This window comes from Lygodium microphyllum, chromosome 9, assembly GCF_053477565.2.
Source record: "Lygodium microphyllum isolate KBCC chromosome 9, Lygodium_microphyllum_v1.1.10, whole genome shotgun sequence".
Taxonomy (NCBI): domain Eukaryota; kingdom Viridiplantae; phylum Streptophyta; class Polypodiopsida; order Schizaeales; family Lygodiaceae; genus Lygodium; species Lygodium microphyllum.
This window is the reverse complement of record NC_141143.1, coordinates 18804186-18822908: the sequence shown is the minus strand read 5'-3', so window position 1 is coordinate 18822908 and position 18723 is coordinate 18804186. Positions and strand designations below refer to the sequence as shown.

At 39.4% G+C, this 18723-nt stretch overlaps 1 protein-coding gene across 2 annotated transcripts in view; it reads left to right on the top strand.

Moving 5' to 3' along the window:
* The first annotated feature begins 10263 nt into the window (after positions 1-10263).
* Positions 10264-18723, top strand: part of POD1 (POLLEN DEFECTIVE IN GUIDANCE-like protein) — a 143400-nt gene continuing 134940 nt past the window's right edge. The window contains exons 1-3 of one of the 2 annotated variants that reach the window (XM_087684361.1): positions 10264-10641; positions 11046-11800; positions 12091-12399. In XM_087684361.1, the coding sequence (XP_087540487.1) occupies positions 11065-11800; positions 12091-12399 (1045 nt within the window). In that variant the 5' untranslated portion in view covers positions 10264-10641; positions 11046-11064. Of the gene's footprint in view, positions 10642-11018; positions 11801-12090; positions 12400-18723 lie in introns of both variants that reach the window. The other variant, XM_087684360.1, reaches the window with a different exon arrangement.

Sequence of the window (18723 nt, the reverse complement as noted above, 5' to 3'; positions counted from 1 at the left end):
TTTTCGAATTAATTATATCTTGCTTTTGCAATCAAAGGATTCAGTTTTTTTTAAATAATCTGATACACAATTTTTAGACATTAGATGTAGCTGACATTGGCAAATGAATTATGCAAGAATATTTAGTGCATATAGCTAGAAGGGTGGCAGGGCATCCCCCTCTGTAACCGTCGCTATTTGCATCGCAAATTTACTCTGCAACTGTCGCTACTAGCGTCGCTATTTGCGTCGCTATTTGCGTCGCTAACCCAAATAGCGATGCAAATAGCGACGCTAATAGCGACGCAAATAGTGACGAATCGATCGCTTCGCTAATAGCGACGCGAATAGCGATGACGGGGATAATTTTTTCCATGAATAATTCTGTCGCTTTAAACGTCGCTATTGGGTCTATATGTTGTAGTGTTTGTCATTCTCAAATGATGCATTGATGCTCATGAAAGGCACTTGGAATGATTAGAGCTTGTTTAGCTCAGCATTTGAAGTGTTATATGCTATTTTACCCTATGGGCAATAAGCATTCACAGTGAAAGCTTATGTATTGAATGCCATTCACTTTGAAAGCTCATGTATCAAATGTCTATATATACTTTGGGAATGTTATATGTATGTATTGATGCTTAACATTGAGGTTTATGCCTATAGTATGCTTATGTTGAGCTCTAAACTTTGGATTTGAGCTTTGTCGGATAAATATTTACAATGACTACTTACTTTGAAGCTTTATTGGTTACACGCTTGAAGGATTATTGTGAGTACATGCTCCTTGATGTATTACGTCATGTCTTTGGGTATCTGGATGTTATGAGACATGTATTAAGCTTTGGTTTTCTCTAAGACATTTTGAATTTTCTTTCATAGAAGCACTTTGCTATTTTCATTGCAAAGTTTGGACTCTTGAGTTAGTGAGAGACTCTTACATGCTTATTGGTTTATGCATACATTGTTCTTTGCTATAGACATTGATGATTGTGGGTTGATTTAGCTTTGGTTTTATACACTTGGCACTTCCTCTTGTCAAATGGGTTGGTTAGCTTTGATGCATTCTTGGTTATGTACTTGATCTTCACTATTCATATACAATGAGTTACTTGTAGATTGATGGATCTCTATTGCTTTTGGAGATCTCTTATGCATAGTTGGCTTACATACATGGTACTTGCTTGCTTCATATTACATCTATGTATTTGACATCTTTGGGTCTCTAATAGCATTTGGTACCATAGTGGTTTTATGCTCTATTTTGCACTACTAGTTGCAGTGTATATCTTGGTTACTATCCAAATATCCCTGGCAATGTATGCTTTGTTTTTTACTCACTTGCCAATAGTTGTCATACATTCATTTATTACCATGTAAAAATTCAATTTTGAGTAGTTTCTTTGAGAGTAGATGCTTGTATTGCACACTCTAATACTTCCTACTTGTGGATAGCAATGTATTGCCTCAATCTTCATCTTGTTGTATGCATTTTGGTGCAATTTTGGGATTGATTTACTGTTGTCATAGTAGCCCATACTCTCTTTGGTTGGTAGACATGGCAAGGATTTCAAATGCATCTAATGACAATGCTATCTTTAACATAGAGAAGCTAGATGCCAATAACTTCCAACATTGCAAGACTCAGATTTGGCAAGTATTAGTACAAAAGAAGCAAGTGAGGCCATTAAAATCCAAGGGAATAAATCCAGAAGATTAGAATAGATAGGATTGGTAAGAGATTAACGAGCTATGCAAGTCCACCATTATCTTGTCTTTGTCTAAGCATGTGTGCTTCAATGTTATTGCAATCGAAGGTCGTGCTTATGATTTATGGAAAAAGAAAGTAACAAGCCATAGTTAGTGTAGGTTATGACACATAACAAATATGCATGGACTTGTTCACGTGATAATCATTGCGGCTTTTAGCAAGGGCGTGCTTATTTACTTAAACCAAGAGATTCCATTGATGTTTTCAACTAAACTTAATGACATCTCTAGTGAGGGGGTAAAACCTTGCTCAAGGAATTACTCTCACTGTGCAAAAGAGCCACTATTAAATAAGTGAGCAAATTGTCTAAATCAAAAACACCCCAAGAGAAGTGGATTCCTAAGATTAAACAAAAAAGAAATGAGGCTACCCTTCTGGCAAGGCAACCACCAAGGTCTACTTCCCAAGAGGGAACTCCTATGTCCACTCATTTGAATGAGTTCCACTTCATTTTTAGCCATCTTATCTCGTAGGGCATTTAGTTTGAGGATAACATAAAGTCTTTGTCCTTGCTTGTCACACTACCTGAGTCTTGAGATGAATTCCATATTTTAATGTTTTAATCCTCTTGAAGATGGCTTTAAATGCTTCCATGTCGAGAGTGCTTTACTATCAGAAGAAGTAAATAGGAAGAACCTAGATGCAACCTTTACTTCTCTTGCACTTACACTTCAAGGAACACATAATGGTAAAGGGAATGATCTCTATGGTAGAGACTCACAACACATAGAGTTAATGTTGTTAGTAATTCAAAATGGTTATTTACTTGAATATGAATGCAAATTGGAAGTAGCTATTAGTTTAGAAGTCTTAGAATCAACAAGGGTCTCAAACTAGTATTGTTGATATTTTAATAGTTTAGTTATTTTTCCTTATGGACCCAATTTGTTGGATTGAGCAATGGCATAGGGCTAATTGTGTCCCATTCCTCGTTTGTGATTGTTCATTAGTATTACTTCCTTAGACATTGACTTGCAAATGCATTAGTAGTTATTGTGTTGTTGATTCTAATGTCTTTCTTTGATATCGCCATTGGTTTCTTTGGTTTTGGCATATTTAACTCTTGACTTGTCTTAGTTTATGATGTTAGACTTGGCTTTTTGACTCTTAGGTTTAGAAGGAGCTTTTGTTAAGGTCTAGGTTTTGATGCAAGAGTAGTTAGTCAGATGGTTTAGATAATTAGACTCCTTGATACTATAGCATATGAGGAGCCAATTTAGATTGTCTAGGTAACCAACCCATCAATTCTATGCATAATTGTTAAAATATTTGCAATCACACCTACTTTAGTCCCTTTGTGAGGAGCATGAGGGCTCAGGACCAGAATCCCATATGCACAGTAGGAGAAAGTACCACCACTCAAATCCTATAAAGCATTGTACTTGCACTCTTTTTCTAATGCAATGATAGTACTCTTTCTTTCCAGTAAAGTGTCATGTCACTATCAATACACAAGATTCTGTTTATGAGTCCAAGTCTCAATCTTGGAACCTAATTCACTTGTGTAACAATTTGTCCTTGTAAGGGTCAATGTCCTCATGAGTTTCCTTTTCCTCTTTCAACCTCCATAGCTTCCGCATCTGCCATGCTCTAGATCCCACGTATTTTAACATGGTATCAGAGCTTAGCTGAGCATGGCTTAGCTCATTTTAATAGATCGTCACCTCTGGTCCATCTCTACTCAACTCAGTCTCAGTCTATGAACTCATTTTCCATCTCCACCTTCAAGCTTGCCTTCATGGCTGCCATAGCCAGCAGCACCCTGTCAAATTGAAGCTCTTGTATCTCACTCCACAAGCCAAATCTTACCGAGCTTCCTGCTGGAGAAGTGTTCCCCCGCTATTGATGCTTCTTTGTATCATCTCAGAACTTGACATTGCCTCCAAGCTTCCTTTTGGAGAACTGTTCCCCCGCTATTGATGCTTCTCTATATCATCTCAGAACTTGACATTGCCTAATCCACCACTCAGCATTGTTAATTTTCTCATGTTTTGTTATGTGGCCCCCATAGCCACACATGCCCTACTGCACTTGGAACTTTTATATCTCATCATAGATCTCATATCTTTGGAAGCTTCCTTCTAGAGAGTTGTGCCTTTGCTCAGGTAGAAGATTCCTATCACCTAACACCTTGACATTGGCCGCTCCAGAGCCCAGCATTGACAAAATTCGTGGTCACTGTCCAGAATGCGCCTGCTGCCATTCGTGGTGCTACTACTGTCGCTACAAGTTGCGATGTTGACAATCACCATAGGGCATTGTTAGCCCATCATTCAAATATCACTTTGATATAAAAAGTTTTGAAAATGATCAATTATAGCTCCCACAATCAGCAAAAAACTAAGGCTAGGTCAAAACCCTAATCTAGGAAGCCATAGCTAAACTTCACTGAAGCTCAAAAATCTCATAATTTTCTCTCTTCTGCCACTAGAACAACCCACTGCCACTCCAATCTACTGTCCTAGCATCAAATCAAGAAGGAGAAGATTCAGATTTGAAAGAACTTGAAGGATTTTGCAGATTTGGAAGACTCAAGGAAGAAACATAGTGTTCATTGACACGCATTTAGTGCTCTTAGCACTTGTGTCTTTTGACACATCTCAACCAACTCTTCTACTGCTCAAATCTGATAAGTCTGAACATGATTTGTTGTTGTTCCTATAAGTCTAACATGGGCAAAGACTCTCCAACTACTCGCTTCAAAGGAGTTAGGTTTCACACCTGGCATACCCACATCAAACTCATTACGATGAAGAAGGGCCTTTGGGCCATTACCACTAGAAAAGAAAAGAAGCCTTGTGATGTGGATCTTGCTGTCACTTGGCAAAAGAACGATGATAAGGCTCAAGACATTATCAAACTGGAGCTAGACAACAGCTATATCCACCATGTGGATGCTTGTGACACCTCAAAGGATATTTGGAAGAGACTTGACACTTTGTTTGGTGCATAATCTAAATCATCAAAGTATGGTCTCTTGATTGAGTTTTTTAGGCTTGAAATGAAGTCCAACACATCACTTGCCATGCATCTAAATTACATGGAAGGACTTCTAACCCAACTTGCGGGAATCAACATTAAAATGGAAGAAGATGTTTGCATCGGTGTTCTACTTAAGAGTTTGCATCATGAATATAATAATGTATCAACAACTTTAATCAACATGCCAAATCCTGAACTTGTTGGTATCTAGGCATCACTGTTAGAGGAGGAAAAGAAGCTAAAAACTAAGAAGAACCAAGCACCTCTAGAGATGAACATGCATTATATGTTAGCAACAACAGGTACAAAGGCAGGAAGGATCGGCTCTTCTATGACTTCTGCAAAAGGACCGGACACACCGAGAAGTTCTGCCATGCCAGAAAGAGGTCCCAAAAGGCCTATCTAGTTGCAGTCAATGAAGAAGAAGAAAATGGAGAAAAGGAAGAAGAAGAAGACCACCAGGAGAAGGACAAACCTCATTGGTTCTTCTATTCAGATAGACTTTTTTAGTCTTGTATTTCCTAGCCCTAATGCCTCAAACATAAACTTGTAAACTCCTCAGTTAGCCTTGTACTACAGCCTCTATACACTTTATGAGGCCCTTGCTATAGCCTCTAGATGTCCATCATGTTTGTGGTACCCACACTTAGCCTTTTTCTGCGATTGCCTCTGGTGTTTTTCCATGTTTATGGTGTGCCCACACTTTGCAGGTGTTGCTTTTACTAAAGCCTCTATACGCTTTGTACTTCTGGTTGTGATTGAGGAGGGGTATTGAAATATTTGCAATCACATCAACTTTAGTCCCTTTGTGAGGAGTAGTGAGGGCTCAGGACTAGAATCCCATATGCAGAGCAGGAGAAAGTACCACCACTCAAATCCTATAAAGCATTGTACTTGCACTCTTTTTCTAATGCAATGATAGTACTCTTTCTTTACAGTAAAGACCTCCATAGCTTCCGCATCTGCCATGCTCTAGATCTCGTGTATTTTAACAATAATATCCTTGATAATGCAATTGCACTTTGAGAACCTATCATAGTGTCAAGCTAACTCTTTGTCAATACATATAAATAAAAGCTATTAGACTTCTCAATTTCCATGGTGGGACTACTTGTTGTTTTCTTTTTATAGGCTTGGGGGCTATTATATATTGGTTAGCATTCTTAAGTGCCCACTTAGCACTCATATTTGTCTTTTCAAGAAACACCTAATTAATTGGAGATTGTTATATCTTGATTAGTATTCTTAAGTGCCCACTTAGCACTCATATTTATCTTTTCAAGAAACACTTGGTTAATTGGTTTCTTTTTCTTGATTTGGGCTTTGACTAGTTCGCAGAGCACTTTCTTACCCCTCTTACTTGAGATTGCGGTCAATTATGATGCAATTTTCTTGCCCTTCTTTTGAAATGAGAAAGGTCTCCTTTACTAAAAGCAATTATGATATTGACATTAGGAAGGCTTTGTATGTATTGTGTTTCAAAATCAATGTTACATCTAGTTGCCCACTTGAAGGTCCTTCCAAACAGGATTTCTTTCACAACATTCTCGCAATTGGAAATCTACTACAACTGCTCTACTAATGATGGTATGAAATAGGATTGGATCCATGACTCTCAGCATTCTTTAATGTTACTCCACATAGGGAGTGCTTTGTATTTTATGATGTAGGTAGAAAAGGATGTGTCTATTTGGGCAATGACCATGCATGGAGGGAGATATACATTGCCTCTTACTAATGGTTCTCCCTTTGTGCTCAGAATGTATGACATATACCAAATTTCAAAAAGAGTTTGATTAGCACTAGATAGTTAGATGACTATGGATGCCATGTTGCCTTTGGTAGTCACTCATGGAAGATTTATTAAGGGTATCTTTTTATTGCACAAGGGCCAAATTTTGGCACTTTGTACTCTTTTGCATGTGTCTAGTGTAAAGGATCATATTGTAGCTATGATTGAGCAACCATCTATATCTCTCTAACATTAGCAATCGGGTCACATGTTTGTGATAAGAATTAAAATTCTTCTTATTTTGTACTATCTTTCTTGTTTTAACTTTTAAGACTTTGAGATATACAAGCATTGTATATATGGGAAGCAAACAAAATTGGCACATAAGAAGAATCTTCCCTATGCCTACAATGTCATTGGCAGGAGTATCATACTTTGTCACATTTATTGATGAAACTACATGAAAAGTATGGGTTTATCCTACTTGCAAAAAGAGTGATATAATTGATGCATTTCTAAAGTTATTAACTTACAAAGAGAATTATCCAGGCAAGAAACTCATTTGCTTACATTGTGAATGTGAAACGAAAACTTGACATAAACTTCTTGGAGTCCATGTCTGCTAAAAATATATGTCTACATAACCAATGATAGATGTGTCATTCCTTCCAAAGAAAATGCGCATAGTCTTGTGCCATTCAAGCATCTCATGATATTCTTCACTGCTTTCCAATGCTTCTTGCCAGGGTTTGATATAAACCTACTAACTACTCCCATTGCATAAGAAATGTCTAGATGTGTAGCTATCATATTACACATCAAGCTACCAATCATGGATGCATAGGATATCTTTGCCACTTTTCTCTTTCACTCAAGTGAGTTAGGGTTGTCCTCTTGCCCGAGTTTTAAATATGGAAGCAATGGGACACGTATAGCCTTCCCCCCCTCCATAAGTGCAATTAGTCTCTTGATTGCGGCTATGTATGGTTTTCTCAACCATTGCGGCCAAATATGTTTCTACCATTGAGGCATGCAAGGAAGTTATATGGTTTACTTGTCTAGTGGGAGATTTGGGCATTATTGCAAGAGAGGTGCCATTTTGCATAGTGATAGTCACCACAGCATCCAATCGACACAAATCTTGTCTTCCATGCAAAGATAAAGAATATCGAGATAAAGTATCAATTCCTCAAGGAGCTACTTGAGGACAAGTAGATTGATCTTGTTAAGATTCACACAAATGACAACCCTATAGATATTCTTATACAATGAGTTTTTCTATGCTTTTTGCATGCTAAAGAGTGCTAGTGGGCATTGGATAGTATCCCCAATATTTATTCTTCCAAAAGGCACATTGGCCTTTAAGTTGATTGTTGAGGTAAATGCCAAGGTCCAAAGGCCAAGAAAACACCCCTTTTATATGTATACATTGTATATTCATATATAAATGAAGCTAATAAAGAACAAGGGTAACATAGTACCCATAAGAAACACTTCATGTCCTCTTGCTTTCTCTCTTGCTCTCTTAAGCCTATGACTCCACAACCCATCACTTCTTCTCATGCTTTGTGTGCTCCTACACTTTGTATAGGGGGTGACCAAATTAGGTATCTCCAATCTATTTTTTTCTTAGTTTAGGACATTCAAGATCTCCAAACTCCAACCATTCCCTCTTAGACATGAAGTTTGGATCATACATCTTAGTTCTCGACTCCATGTTGTAGCTTCTAAGAGCTTGCATAATGGTTTTAGGTTCACTAGAGGGTTGTGCTAAGTCTTCCCCTTAGAGATTGCAATGCTTCAATTAGCTCAAATTTATTCATTGGCATCTTGTAAAGCCTTGTTTAGTAGTCTTTTATGAGGAACCAAGTATCATATAGACTGGCACAAAAGGTAAGTGATTAGGCTTTGTTTGATTCATTGTTGCTAGCTCTTCTTTGACGCTCATTCTCTCATCAGCTTGCATGTATTCCTCCAACTCTGCATTGTGTATTGCCTTAGCATCAAGGTCAACTTTTTGAAGTCTTCCAAGTCTCCATCACCATCACATTGCATTAGTGTGATTTTTGAAAAACACAAGTTTGGTTTTCCCAACCTTGTATGAGCCTTACATCTCATCTATGGTCATCCTAGTAGGAGATCATTATCCACTCCTTTCAAGATGACACAATTAATTGAGAATTGCATCCCTCCAATCTAGCCAATCCTTAAGAATGCCAATAGGTTTGACCATTGATCCATCCACTACGGTCAAGTTGAAATGCACATCCTTGGTTGGAAGGACTATCCCACACTTGAGTAGTGATAGGAATAGGTTTGGTGGGTCCATTCATCCAAGATTTGAAGGCTCTCTAGGTTAATAGCTCCCTTTTGATAAAAGCCCAATTAGTAGTAGTACATGTATGGATGCCAAAGATGCCACAGTTCCAAGAACAACATACTTAAACCCATATTGCTTTGCTTTTTGAGTTAAACAACTTTGTCCTTGGGAAGATAACATTGATAACCTTTATTCATCCTATTGGTTAGACACAAATCTCCCAAAGATATTAAGATCAATGGGGGTTGATGTGCCTTCAGTACTTAGGTCCACCTCTACTTCTTGGAGAGTCTAATGGTCCCCAATTGAATTTGAAACTCCATAAGAGCTCATTTTCTTTGAAGAAATGAAGCTATTTTTTAGGGTCGGGTCACTACTTCATTGCATGGATAAGAATGGCTTCCTTTTGTGCAGATTAGTAGTTGATGTTAATGAAGTATAGTAATGTTGGAAGAGTTTGACAAGACAGAGGAAGGATAGAATGTAGTTGCTCAACTACCCCTTTTTGCTCTCCAATAGTTGTGAGAAGAAGATTTTTTGCTAGTGTTCTTGTCACCATTAAAAAATCATATCATACAAACCTTAAGACCTATGCTTTGATTCGAGGATCCTCTCGATTAGAGTGCCCATGTCTCATTTTGTTATTTAGACTATAGTTGTAAATACACATGATAAATTTGACAAACCAAGAACCCTCCTTATTTAGTTTTTTGAGGAAACTCAAAAATAATCCTCCCTAATTATTCCTTTTTAGGAAGTTTAGAAATGCTAACTCCTTGAGTCTAGCTTTGCTCCTTTGTGGTTAAAGTATAACTTTAGGATACTCCTAGGTATGGTTAGAAAGGTTTCCATGAATAAAAAACCATGTAACTCTTTTTCTCTTCTTACCTTTAACATTGCTGCCTCTTCCCCAAAAACCAAAACAATAATTTGCATACAAAGAGATCCTTGTGGGAACATTTAGAACTGGATAATTTGTACTAGGGTAAAGGGGCCAATAAAGTAGCGCCCTCCAACAAGAAAACACACCCAATCCCAATTGAGTGACAATTTTACAAGAAAGATGTGGCTTTTTTAGTCACTTAACAATATAATATGAGTTTTTTAAAATTACAGATGAGCTTAACTTAAGTCAAACAATTGAGCCATGTAAAATTTTTTATATTTGAGATTTTGTAAAACCCTAAAGCAATGGATCCTCGAGTGTCACTCTATTGGCCCCTCCTTCCCCTCTTTTATGAACCTTTCGTTTGTAACTAAGATTACTTGATAATAATATTAAAATATCCCAATATTTTTTCTTTGAGCTCTATGTAATATAAATAGTTTAACTATTAAAAAACATTTATGCAACTCACTTAGGAAAATAAATTATAATGAAGGATTGTTAGATAACAATCTATTGGCCCCTTTACCCTATGCATTACCTTCCCTAAGCAAGTGCATGAAGGATGGTGATGCTAGATCAAGCGTGCTAAAAAGAATTCTGAATTCGTTGATATGCCATGTCGGACCACGCTGTGGGGATTTCATCATAAACATTCACTACAAACAAACAAAGAAACAATCAAACAAAAGTCTTACTGCGACTTGAGTCGAGTTGGTCTCCGACACGTACCTCCTCTTCTTTCATAGTGATCAGACCATCCTCTCCTTCCAGGCGGCATCACTTCCTGTCTTATATGCCTCCCGCCTGCTGGTGCACCTAATAGCTCGCTTGAAGCCGTTGCATTTCGGTGCATGTCTTGTGCAGGAAAGGATCTGCTGGCTTAAGCACCAAACGTTCCCTGATGGCGCAGTGAGGAAGTCTCTCTATAAGTTCGCAAAATCAGCTCATCTTCAGCAATAGCAAACGAAGTAAGCTCCTTCCCTCTTTTCTTTTTCAAAGCATTAGATCCGGAGTTTGGATTCCTTGAAGCTGATCAGCTCTGCTAGAGTACCCGCAGGGTTAGGGTCTCACAATGTCTCAACAACCTTATCTGTTTTCTTGCTTGTGATTGGTGAAGCAAGACCATTCTCTTCTTTGAATCATCCATATCGTTATTTTGTATCGTTGATTTAGGTCTTTGATTTTGTGAAAGATGCACATCCTGTTAAATGGCTTACATGAGATCAAGTGTAGTTTTCCATTAGCTTGTCAACCAGGAAGGCATGTTGCGTTTGCTTTTTATCCCACTCTGTTTCTTCATCTGTGTTAGAACGAGAGATGATTATTGGATGATGTTAATCTGCAGCGTTTTGATTGACTGAATATTCGGCAGTCAGCGGTTTACTACATCCATGGAGAAGGGACTTGGTAGAAAAACCTTGTCCTTTCACATTTTGCCACGAGACAGTCCAGGGGATGGAGAGCTTATTGCAGCTAACAAAAGCCAAATTGGAAGTGCACACCATCGCAGGCGACGTCGGATTAAAAATAGGAAGAGCAATCTATCCCTTTCATCTGTGGACTCCTTACAAGTTGGACTGGATAATGGTCTATTAAATGACAGTTCTTCTCCTCAGTGCTCTCCTGCATCTACTCCAGGAGGAACAAGTTTAGAATCGGACCATAATGATTTCGGTGGTGATACTTTTTCAAGTCTGCAACAGCGTGATATCATGTCTTCAGCTACATGTCACAACGATAACTTTGCTACAGGATCATTGTCAAATCTTTCTGACAGTAAGATTGATGGAGATAACCTGTCAAAGCCCTCATATTTGGATTGTGATTGGCGAATGGATGGAGCTAGAGCTTCTCATGCAAGTGATCCTTCTGAAGAGAGTTTCTTGGCTTCAACTGATTTAGCTGATAATCAATCTGATATTTCATCCCGTGTAGATAGGGATCAAGCTGAGAATGGTTTTAGGGTGGGCTTAGATGAGCCTTCCCTCAATAAAGCAATTCACAATAAAGTCACAGATGTAGTGCTTCCTCTGTGTGGTTCTATTGCTATACCATCTAGTTGCCTTGCCTCAAATGGTTATCCTTCTGACATCTGTACCGTTGTAGGAGATGTCATATCAGTTCCAGGTAGCTATCATTGCTCTCCTTTTTCTTTACTGCATGTGTGCATGCATGGGGGGTGTCTGCATATAAGGGATAGCCCATGTAAGCTCTAAAAAAGTGGCAGAGATTCTTCAAAAATAAAAATTATGTGCATTTCTCGAAGTGTTTGTTCCACAGTTTTTACAGGTTCATGTGTGTGCATGGGGGTGTGTCTGTATATGAGGGATTGCCCATGTAACCTCTAAAAAAGTGACAGATGCTGCAAACTAAAATTTTACATGGTTTTCAAAGCATTTATTCTGCTCATTTTTCAGGTTCAAATCCAGAGAAGAGGGACAAAGATGATCAATATTCCACTAATCTGTTGCCTAAAGCTGAGTTGAGGCAGCGAACTGTGCATGTTTCAGGCATGGATTCACGAAGGAAAAATGCAGAAGAAATTCTATATGATGGAAAAGAATTGGGATCGGAGAGTGCAACTTCTGAACAACTGACTGTGAATGACGGAGTTCAGGAAGGTGACCACTATCATTTAACTCCTGAAAATGCTGCAAGGCCTGCAGTTGTTCGTGAAACACCTCATCTTCTTGACTGGGAACGATTAATGGCAGCGAATTCTTCTTGTGAGCAGCTAACTCTTCTTACGAGTTTCGTTCAGGTCTTTGTAGTTATTTATGACTGCAATTATATAGAGTTAATGTTTTGAGTTGCTGTGAGTACTTGGTTTGGCATGCGTGTTTCTGACTATTAGCTTGTGTTGTTGGAGGTTGTACTGAATAAAGATAATCTTTCAGACGGTATGTGTCAAATTAAGGTTGCTACAGGCTGTGGCAGCCAAGCTGCAAGGTGGGCCCATTGCAATTAATGTCCTCCCATGACAAAGTAGCTGCTATGCACTGTGGCAGCCAAGCTACAATGTAGGTCCATGCAGCTAATGTCCTCCCATGACAAGGCAACTGCAATCTTGAAACAATTCTCATCTGTATCAATGTGACTATATGTGCAATGAAAGGATCTGTATGCAGCAAGTTCTCTAATTTTGCACCTAGTTCCTTGATTGCACACTACATGATCCACAATAAGACTTTGTCATTTTCTTTAGGTGTACCTTGAGACTTAGGATCTAATACATAAGTTGTTGCATGTCTAGGAGAGCTATAGGAGTTTGACCTCTTTGTCATTTTCTTTAGGTGTACCTTGAGACTTAGGATCTAATACATAAGTTGTTGCATGTCTAGGAGAGCTATAGGAGTTTGACCTCACAGCACATCGATTACGATCCTCTCTATATGGATGCTCATCATATACTAACTCCTATTGCTCCTCTATCATCCTATTTGTAGCTTTCATGACTTTCTAGGATCCATCTTGTACATAGCATAATACAAGCCATACAAGAACATAAACAAGCATAAGGAAACAAACATCGTGCTCACCTCCCAGCCATAGTGCCAATACGGGCTCATGCAAGCCTGAGAACTAGTAGGAAATGGTCTATGCTTGTACCACAAGCACTACCATCCCATACCACTAGCCCACAACAATACAGCATGCAAGTAGAGCTGCCTAGGACCTTTGAGTCCAATAGTGCTTTGCACCATAATGTGCACAAATGAGCCTTGGGTTCCTTTTGTAGAACCTAGCCGCCTAAAACCCGAAGGTACCCTTAGTGAACTCACACTACTAGACCCTTAGTACGTGTTTACACTTGGTGATCCTTAGTGGCCAATGTTATGGGCATCCATCCATGATGTCCAAGGATGCAACATTGTCCCCTTTGTCACTAATTGTTGTCCTCATCAATATCCTTAGGGATGAAGTAAAGAAAGTGCCCTCACTTGACTGACACTACACACGTAAACCATTCAACAGAATCGCTTAGTCCTATTGGTCAAGGCCAAATGGAAGGTGCAAACTGTATCCTTCAAGTATAGGACTTCCTCAACGATTATTCTATTGGTTTACATGCGACACCGATGAATATAGATATTCCTAGACCTAAATCCAAGCGGGAAGATACACTAATGAATCTTCTTGGTAATGTGGACTACTCTACAGTACCTTGAAGATATAGATGTCAATGTGTCTCAAGTTAGAGTTGTCTACCTTAAGGAAACTCACAGGGATTACAATGAAGTTTATAATCATTGAAATTTCCAGCATATCATGTTGAAGCCTTCTTCACAGGATTCGTTTGGTGCAACATTAATGGCCCCACAGACTCGTGAGTAGATTGTGAATAGTGGTACTTCCCACCACGAATCCTCTAGATGGCATTGCCCATATGCATCCGATGTATAGACATTGTGATTGGTGATAGTTCTTAAGTTCCCATATAGGGGGAGGGTGATATGCAACTTATTCCAGATGGGCACGATGATGCTCAAACTTCAGCTGTTCTTTATGTTTCAGACTTGGGCTATCATCTTCTTTTGGTGAGCAAGATTTGTGGATTTGGTCTCACAATTGAGTTTGATAGGGACTCCTTTCAAGTTCTTGATGAAAAGACTAGATAGATGCTTTTCCAAGGGCATGAAAAGAATGGTGTTTACAAGATTTGGAGTTTTTCAGCCCTTACTACTCTTCTTTGTACTTCTTAGCCTCAATCCATCTATAGCATGCTTGGTACAACCCATAGAAATAGGGAACGCTTGTTCCGGGCCTTAGGAACGGATTAATGTGTTCCGGGATGTGTCTACTAGCGAAACACCCATGGAACGTTCCTGCCCGTTCCTAGCCCCCTTCCACTCCGTTCTGCGCCGTTCCAGCAGCCATTTCCTGTTTGGAACGGCCGTTCCCTGGAACCCGCCCGCTCCTGCCTCTGTCACCTGCTCCGCCTGCCTCGCCCGCCTGCTTCCGCCTGCTCCCACTTGCCTCGCTTGGGCCCTACCTGCTCCTGCCTCTCCTGGCCGCCTGAGTGAGTGAGTGGGTGAGACACACACACACGAGATAGATACACACACACACACACATATACAAACATATGTGCATGTGTGGGTGTGTGTGACATATGATTACTAATCATGTTGCTACTAATTGTGTTGTTGGTCCCCCCTTGAAAAGCGTGATCCATTAGGTCACTAAATTGGCACGTCGAACATGATCTTTTCAATGCCTACCATACTACTACCCATAATCTAGTTGTCCCATATTGTACCTAGCATATCATGCCACCCTTCTCACTTCCACCATGCTACTAGATAAACCAATTTGCAATCTTCTAACTAACTTAATCTATAAGCTCTCTCTCTCTCTCTCTCTCTCTCTCTTTCTCTTTCTCTCTCTCTCTCCCCCCGTTCCCGTTCCCCGTTCCTAGTAACTATGGTACAACCACCTCAACTACAAGTACCTTAGGAAGGCAGCTTGTTGATGTGCGTGGATTACTAGATGTTGGGATAAGCCATCCAACGTGTGTGTCTTGCACCTGTGGTAAACAACATAGAGATTGCGATTCCCAGCAGGCATCGAGAAGGGCAAAGGAGCCCTTGGAGCTTGTCTCTACAAATTTGGGTGGACCGATGAGGATATAGTCGCTCAAGGAGAGTCTTTACTTTATGTTGTTTGTGGATAATCATATTATCATAACATTGGCACATTTTTTGGCACTAAAATCCGAAACTTTCTCATATTTTAAGGAGTGGCTCATCTTTGAGGAAAATTGTTCAGGCAAGAAGTTGAAGACAGTGATAGTCGACAAAGGTAAGGAGTTTGTCTCCAATGAATTGTCTTGGTTTGGCGCAGATCGAGGGATTCATAAGGAGTATGCTAACATGAATACTTCTCAAGGGAATGGCATTTTGGAGCGGAAGAATAGGAGTGTGATCGAGATGGCTCGAACTGTGATGAAGCATTGACAAACACCTTTTTGTCTTTGGGCCAAAGTAGTGGCAACTGTAGTTGGTATTCTAAATTGGTCACCTACATCTGTCGTTACAAGTATGATTCCTTTTGAGGCGTATTTTGGACTAAAGCAAGATGCTTGCTATTTTACGTTTTTTGGATGTGATGTCTATATTCACATTCCAAAGAAATAAAGGGATAAGTTCGAGTTGATTTTCAAGAAATAAGTGTTTGTTGGCTACAACTCTCAATTGTAGGGTTATTAGATATATGATTCCGTTTCAGAGGATGTCTATATGAGTTGAGATGTGTGGTTTGTGGGCTTTCTAGCTTTTAGGGGGGGTAAGGGGTGCCCTATTCTTGGAGATCCAGGTTATAGTTGGGCATGTGAGCGAGTTCTAGTGGAGTTTATGCCTCTTGAGGCTCCATCTACAGTTAAGGAGATTGTTTCTCCACTGGCTTCCCCATCGGTGGATGTTCCAAAGACTTCGATAGAGTAGAGCGGTGAGGGGAGTATTGGCTGCCTCCTCATTGGGCTTGTGATACACTCCATGATGCAGGGATTGAGGGGCTTCTTGAGGGTTGGCAACTGCACGGTGGCCCATGGTGATCTTGTTGTAGTGACGGGAGAGGCACGAAGATCAAGACGGCAGGTGTTCGTTGTGCACAGAGAGACAAAGAGAGTGAGAGAGAGCAGAGTAGAGAGTGTGCACATTTGTAGGTACAATGACGAGTGTGTACCTTTAGGTTTTTAGATAGATATATATGTGTAAGTACAAGTGCTAAGGGTGTGTTTACACCTGAGCACATTTAAAGGCATGAGGCCTTTATTCCCAACAATCTTCCACCTAAAGGCGATGTGCCTTAAGAGGAGAAAAGAATCAGCTAAGTCTAGGTATGTACAAAGCTGAAATACATATATCTATCCAACTCCCATTATCTGTCGGCAATGAGCAAACCGCTCTGCTGGAAGATCCTTCGCGAGGTCTGCAGGATTATCATCTGTATGCATTTTGACAAGCTCAATGTTCTTGCTGTCAAGTACATCTCTAATGAAGTGGTACTTCACTTGTATGTGCTTCGTCTTTGTATGAAAGACATGATGATATATTGATTGTTGGGAGAGCTCATGATGAGCTAGATGCTTAAGACTCAATTCGAAAAGAGCTTTGAGATGAAGGATATGTAGCATACCTCACATATTTTTGGTATATGCATCACACATAATCACTCTAAGGCACTTCTTTACTTGTCATAGTAGGTGTACACACAGAAGGTGCTTGAACAATTCCATATGCAAGATGTTAAGCTTAGGTTGAGATGGCCAAGATCCCTTATGCATATAGATATGTGTATTTTCTATGGTGGCTAGGATACTACAATTGTGGGTTACACTGACTCTGAGTATATGCAAGACATGCAATTAGAAAAAAGTCCACATCTGGATATGCCTTCAATTTTTCTAAAGGCATCCAACTCATCCCACTCATCCTAATCTATGCCTTAAGCTTTACACTCTTGTTTTCCAATGGCCTAGCCATCTTCTTTTGAACTAATATCTACCATATTTGGAACTTCCAATAGGTGAAATTTGTTCCATCAAGCCTTTCAATATTGAAAATAGCACTATCATTCAAAGAGCTAGCCATAATGATAGTATACCAATGCAAAATCCAAGAGAATGGGTTGTAAATGAGTGCACATCAACCCCCAAAACTCAACCAAAACAAGGGCAAAATAGGAAGAAATATCAAAATATAGAGCTATTCACCAATTGCAAGCAAAAGATTGTCAAAGTACAATATCTGCTCTGCAAGACAATGCTGAAAATTGTAATTCTAGCAATGCTAAAATAAAGACAATAATAAATGTCAATCTAATTGTGGACAAATAGCCAAGAAAGAAAGCTTTCACTACTAGGGATATTTGAATAGAAACCAGGATACAAAGAATGCAACAGGTAATAAGTATAGACCATAGGTACCAAGACTATCACGAACTCAAAGTATTAGTAAACCATACATCCCATAAGCATATACATTATTGAAAGAGAGAAGTGCTAATGTCCAAAGTATACATAATCAAATCAGTCACAAGTGGGAGTAATTATAGCCAATAGCACATAGCACAGCATATACATGAAGCAAGAGTCCCATTGTCTTAAAGAACTAGGCTCTGCTAAGTAAGTACAAGCATCTCCCACTCAAAGTGAATCTAGAATGCAAAGTGAGAAAGAAAAGCCTAGGCATATACATCAAAGCATCCAAGAAACCCAAGCACATCACAAATTTATCCAAGAGCATAAGTGATCAATGAAGCTTTAGTACTTGTAAGTGAGTAAGCATGAAAGCTTCTCAATAGGCCTTGGGAAGCTTCTCGATAAGTTGGGAGCAAACTAGAAAATGCTAGTAGAAGGGAAGTCTCAATGCATACCTAAGGAGGAAGAAACAATGGCTACCATGAGATCTTGAGTTGAAGCTTCTTCATGGTATGAAGCAAATGATAACTGAAGCTCCTCACGTCCAAGATCTAATACCAATTGAGAGGTAGAGCATGAGTGGAAGTAAATAAGCGGAAGCAAGAGCCAAGCAAGAGCTATGATGGATGGAGTAAGAGAGCAAGAGAGAGACGCACCATATGTTGGAACTCCAATAGTCACAATGTGTGGCTGGCCTTCCTTTATTCAATATTGATTGAAATAATAAAGAATAACGGAACGACGAGTGAAAGAATAAAGAATAAAGGAACAATGAGGATCAATGCCTACCACTTGTAGTGTACAGGTGTGTGATCATGGTATGTGAAGTAAGTACAAGGTGGCATAGGTAAAGCAACCTTTACCCCCAACATTCTTGGCGAAAAGGAAGTGCTACTTCCTAAGAGCTAAAGGCCATCACAGAAGCGTTCCATCATCTTTTCACTTACAAAACAAGCCCTCAATTGGCTAGACCAGAAACTCAAGTTGCCTATGGAGGACATCTTGATAGGAAACTGAACAAAGCAAGATTTGAATACATTATGGATCAAATGCATCGCAGAATCCTTGGCTAAGGCCCAAAAGGTCTTCTCAAGGGAGAAAACCAACAAGCTAAATTGCATGGAAGCTA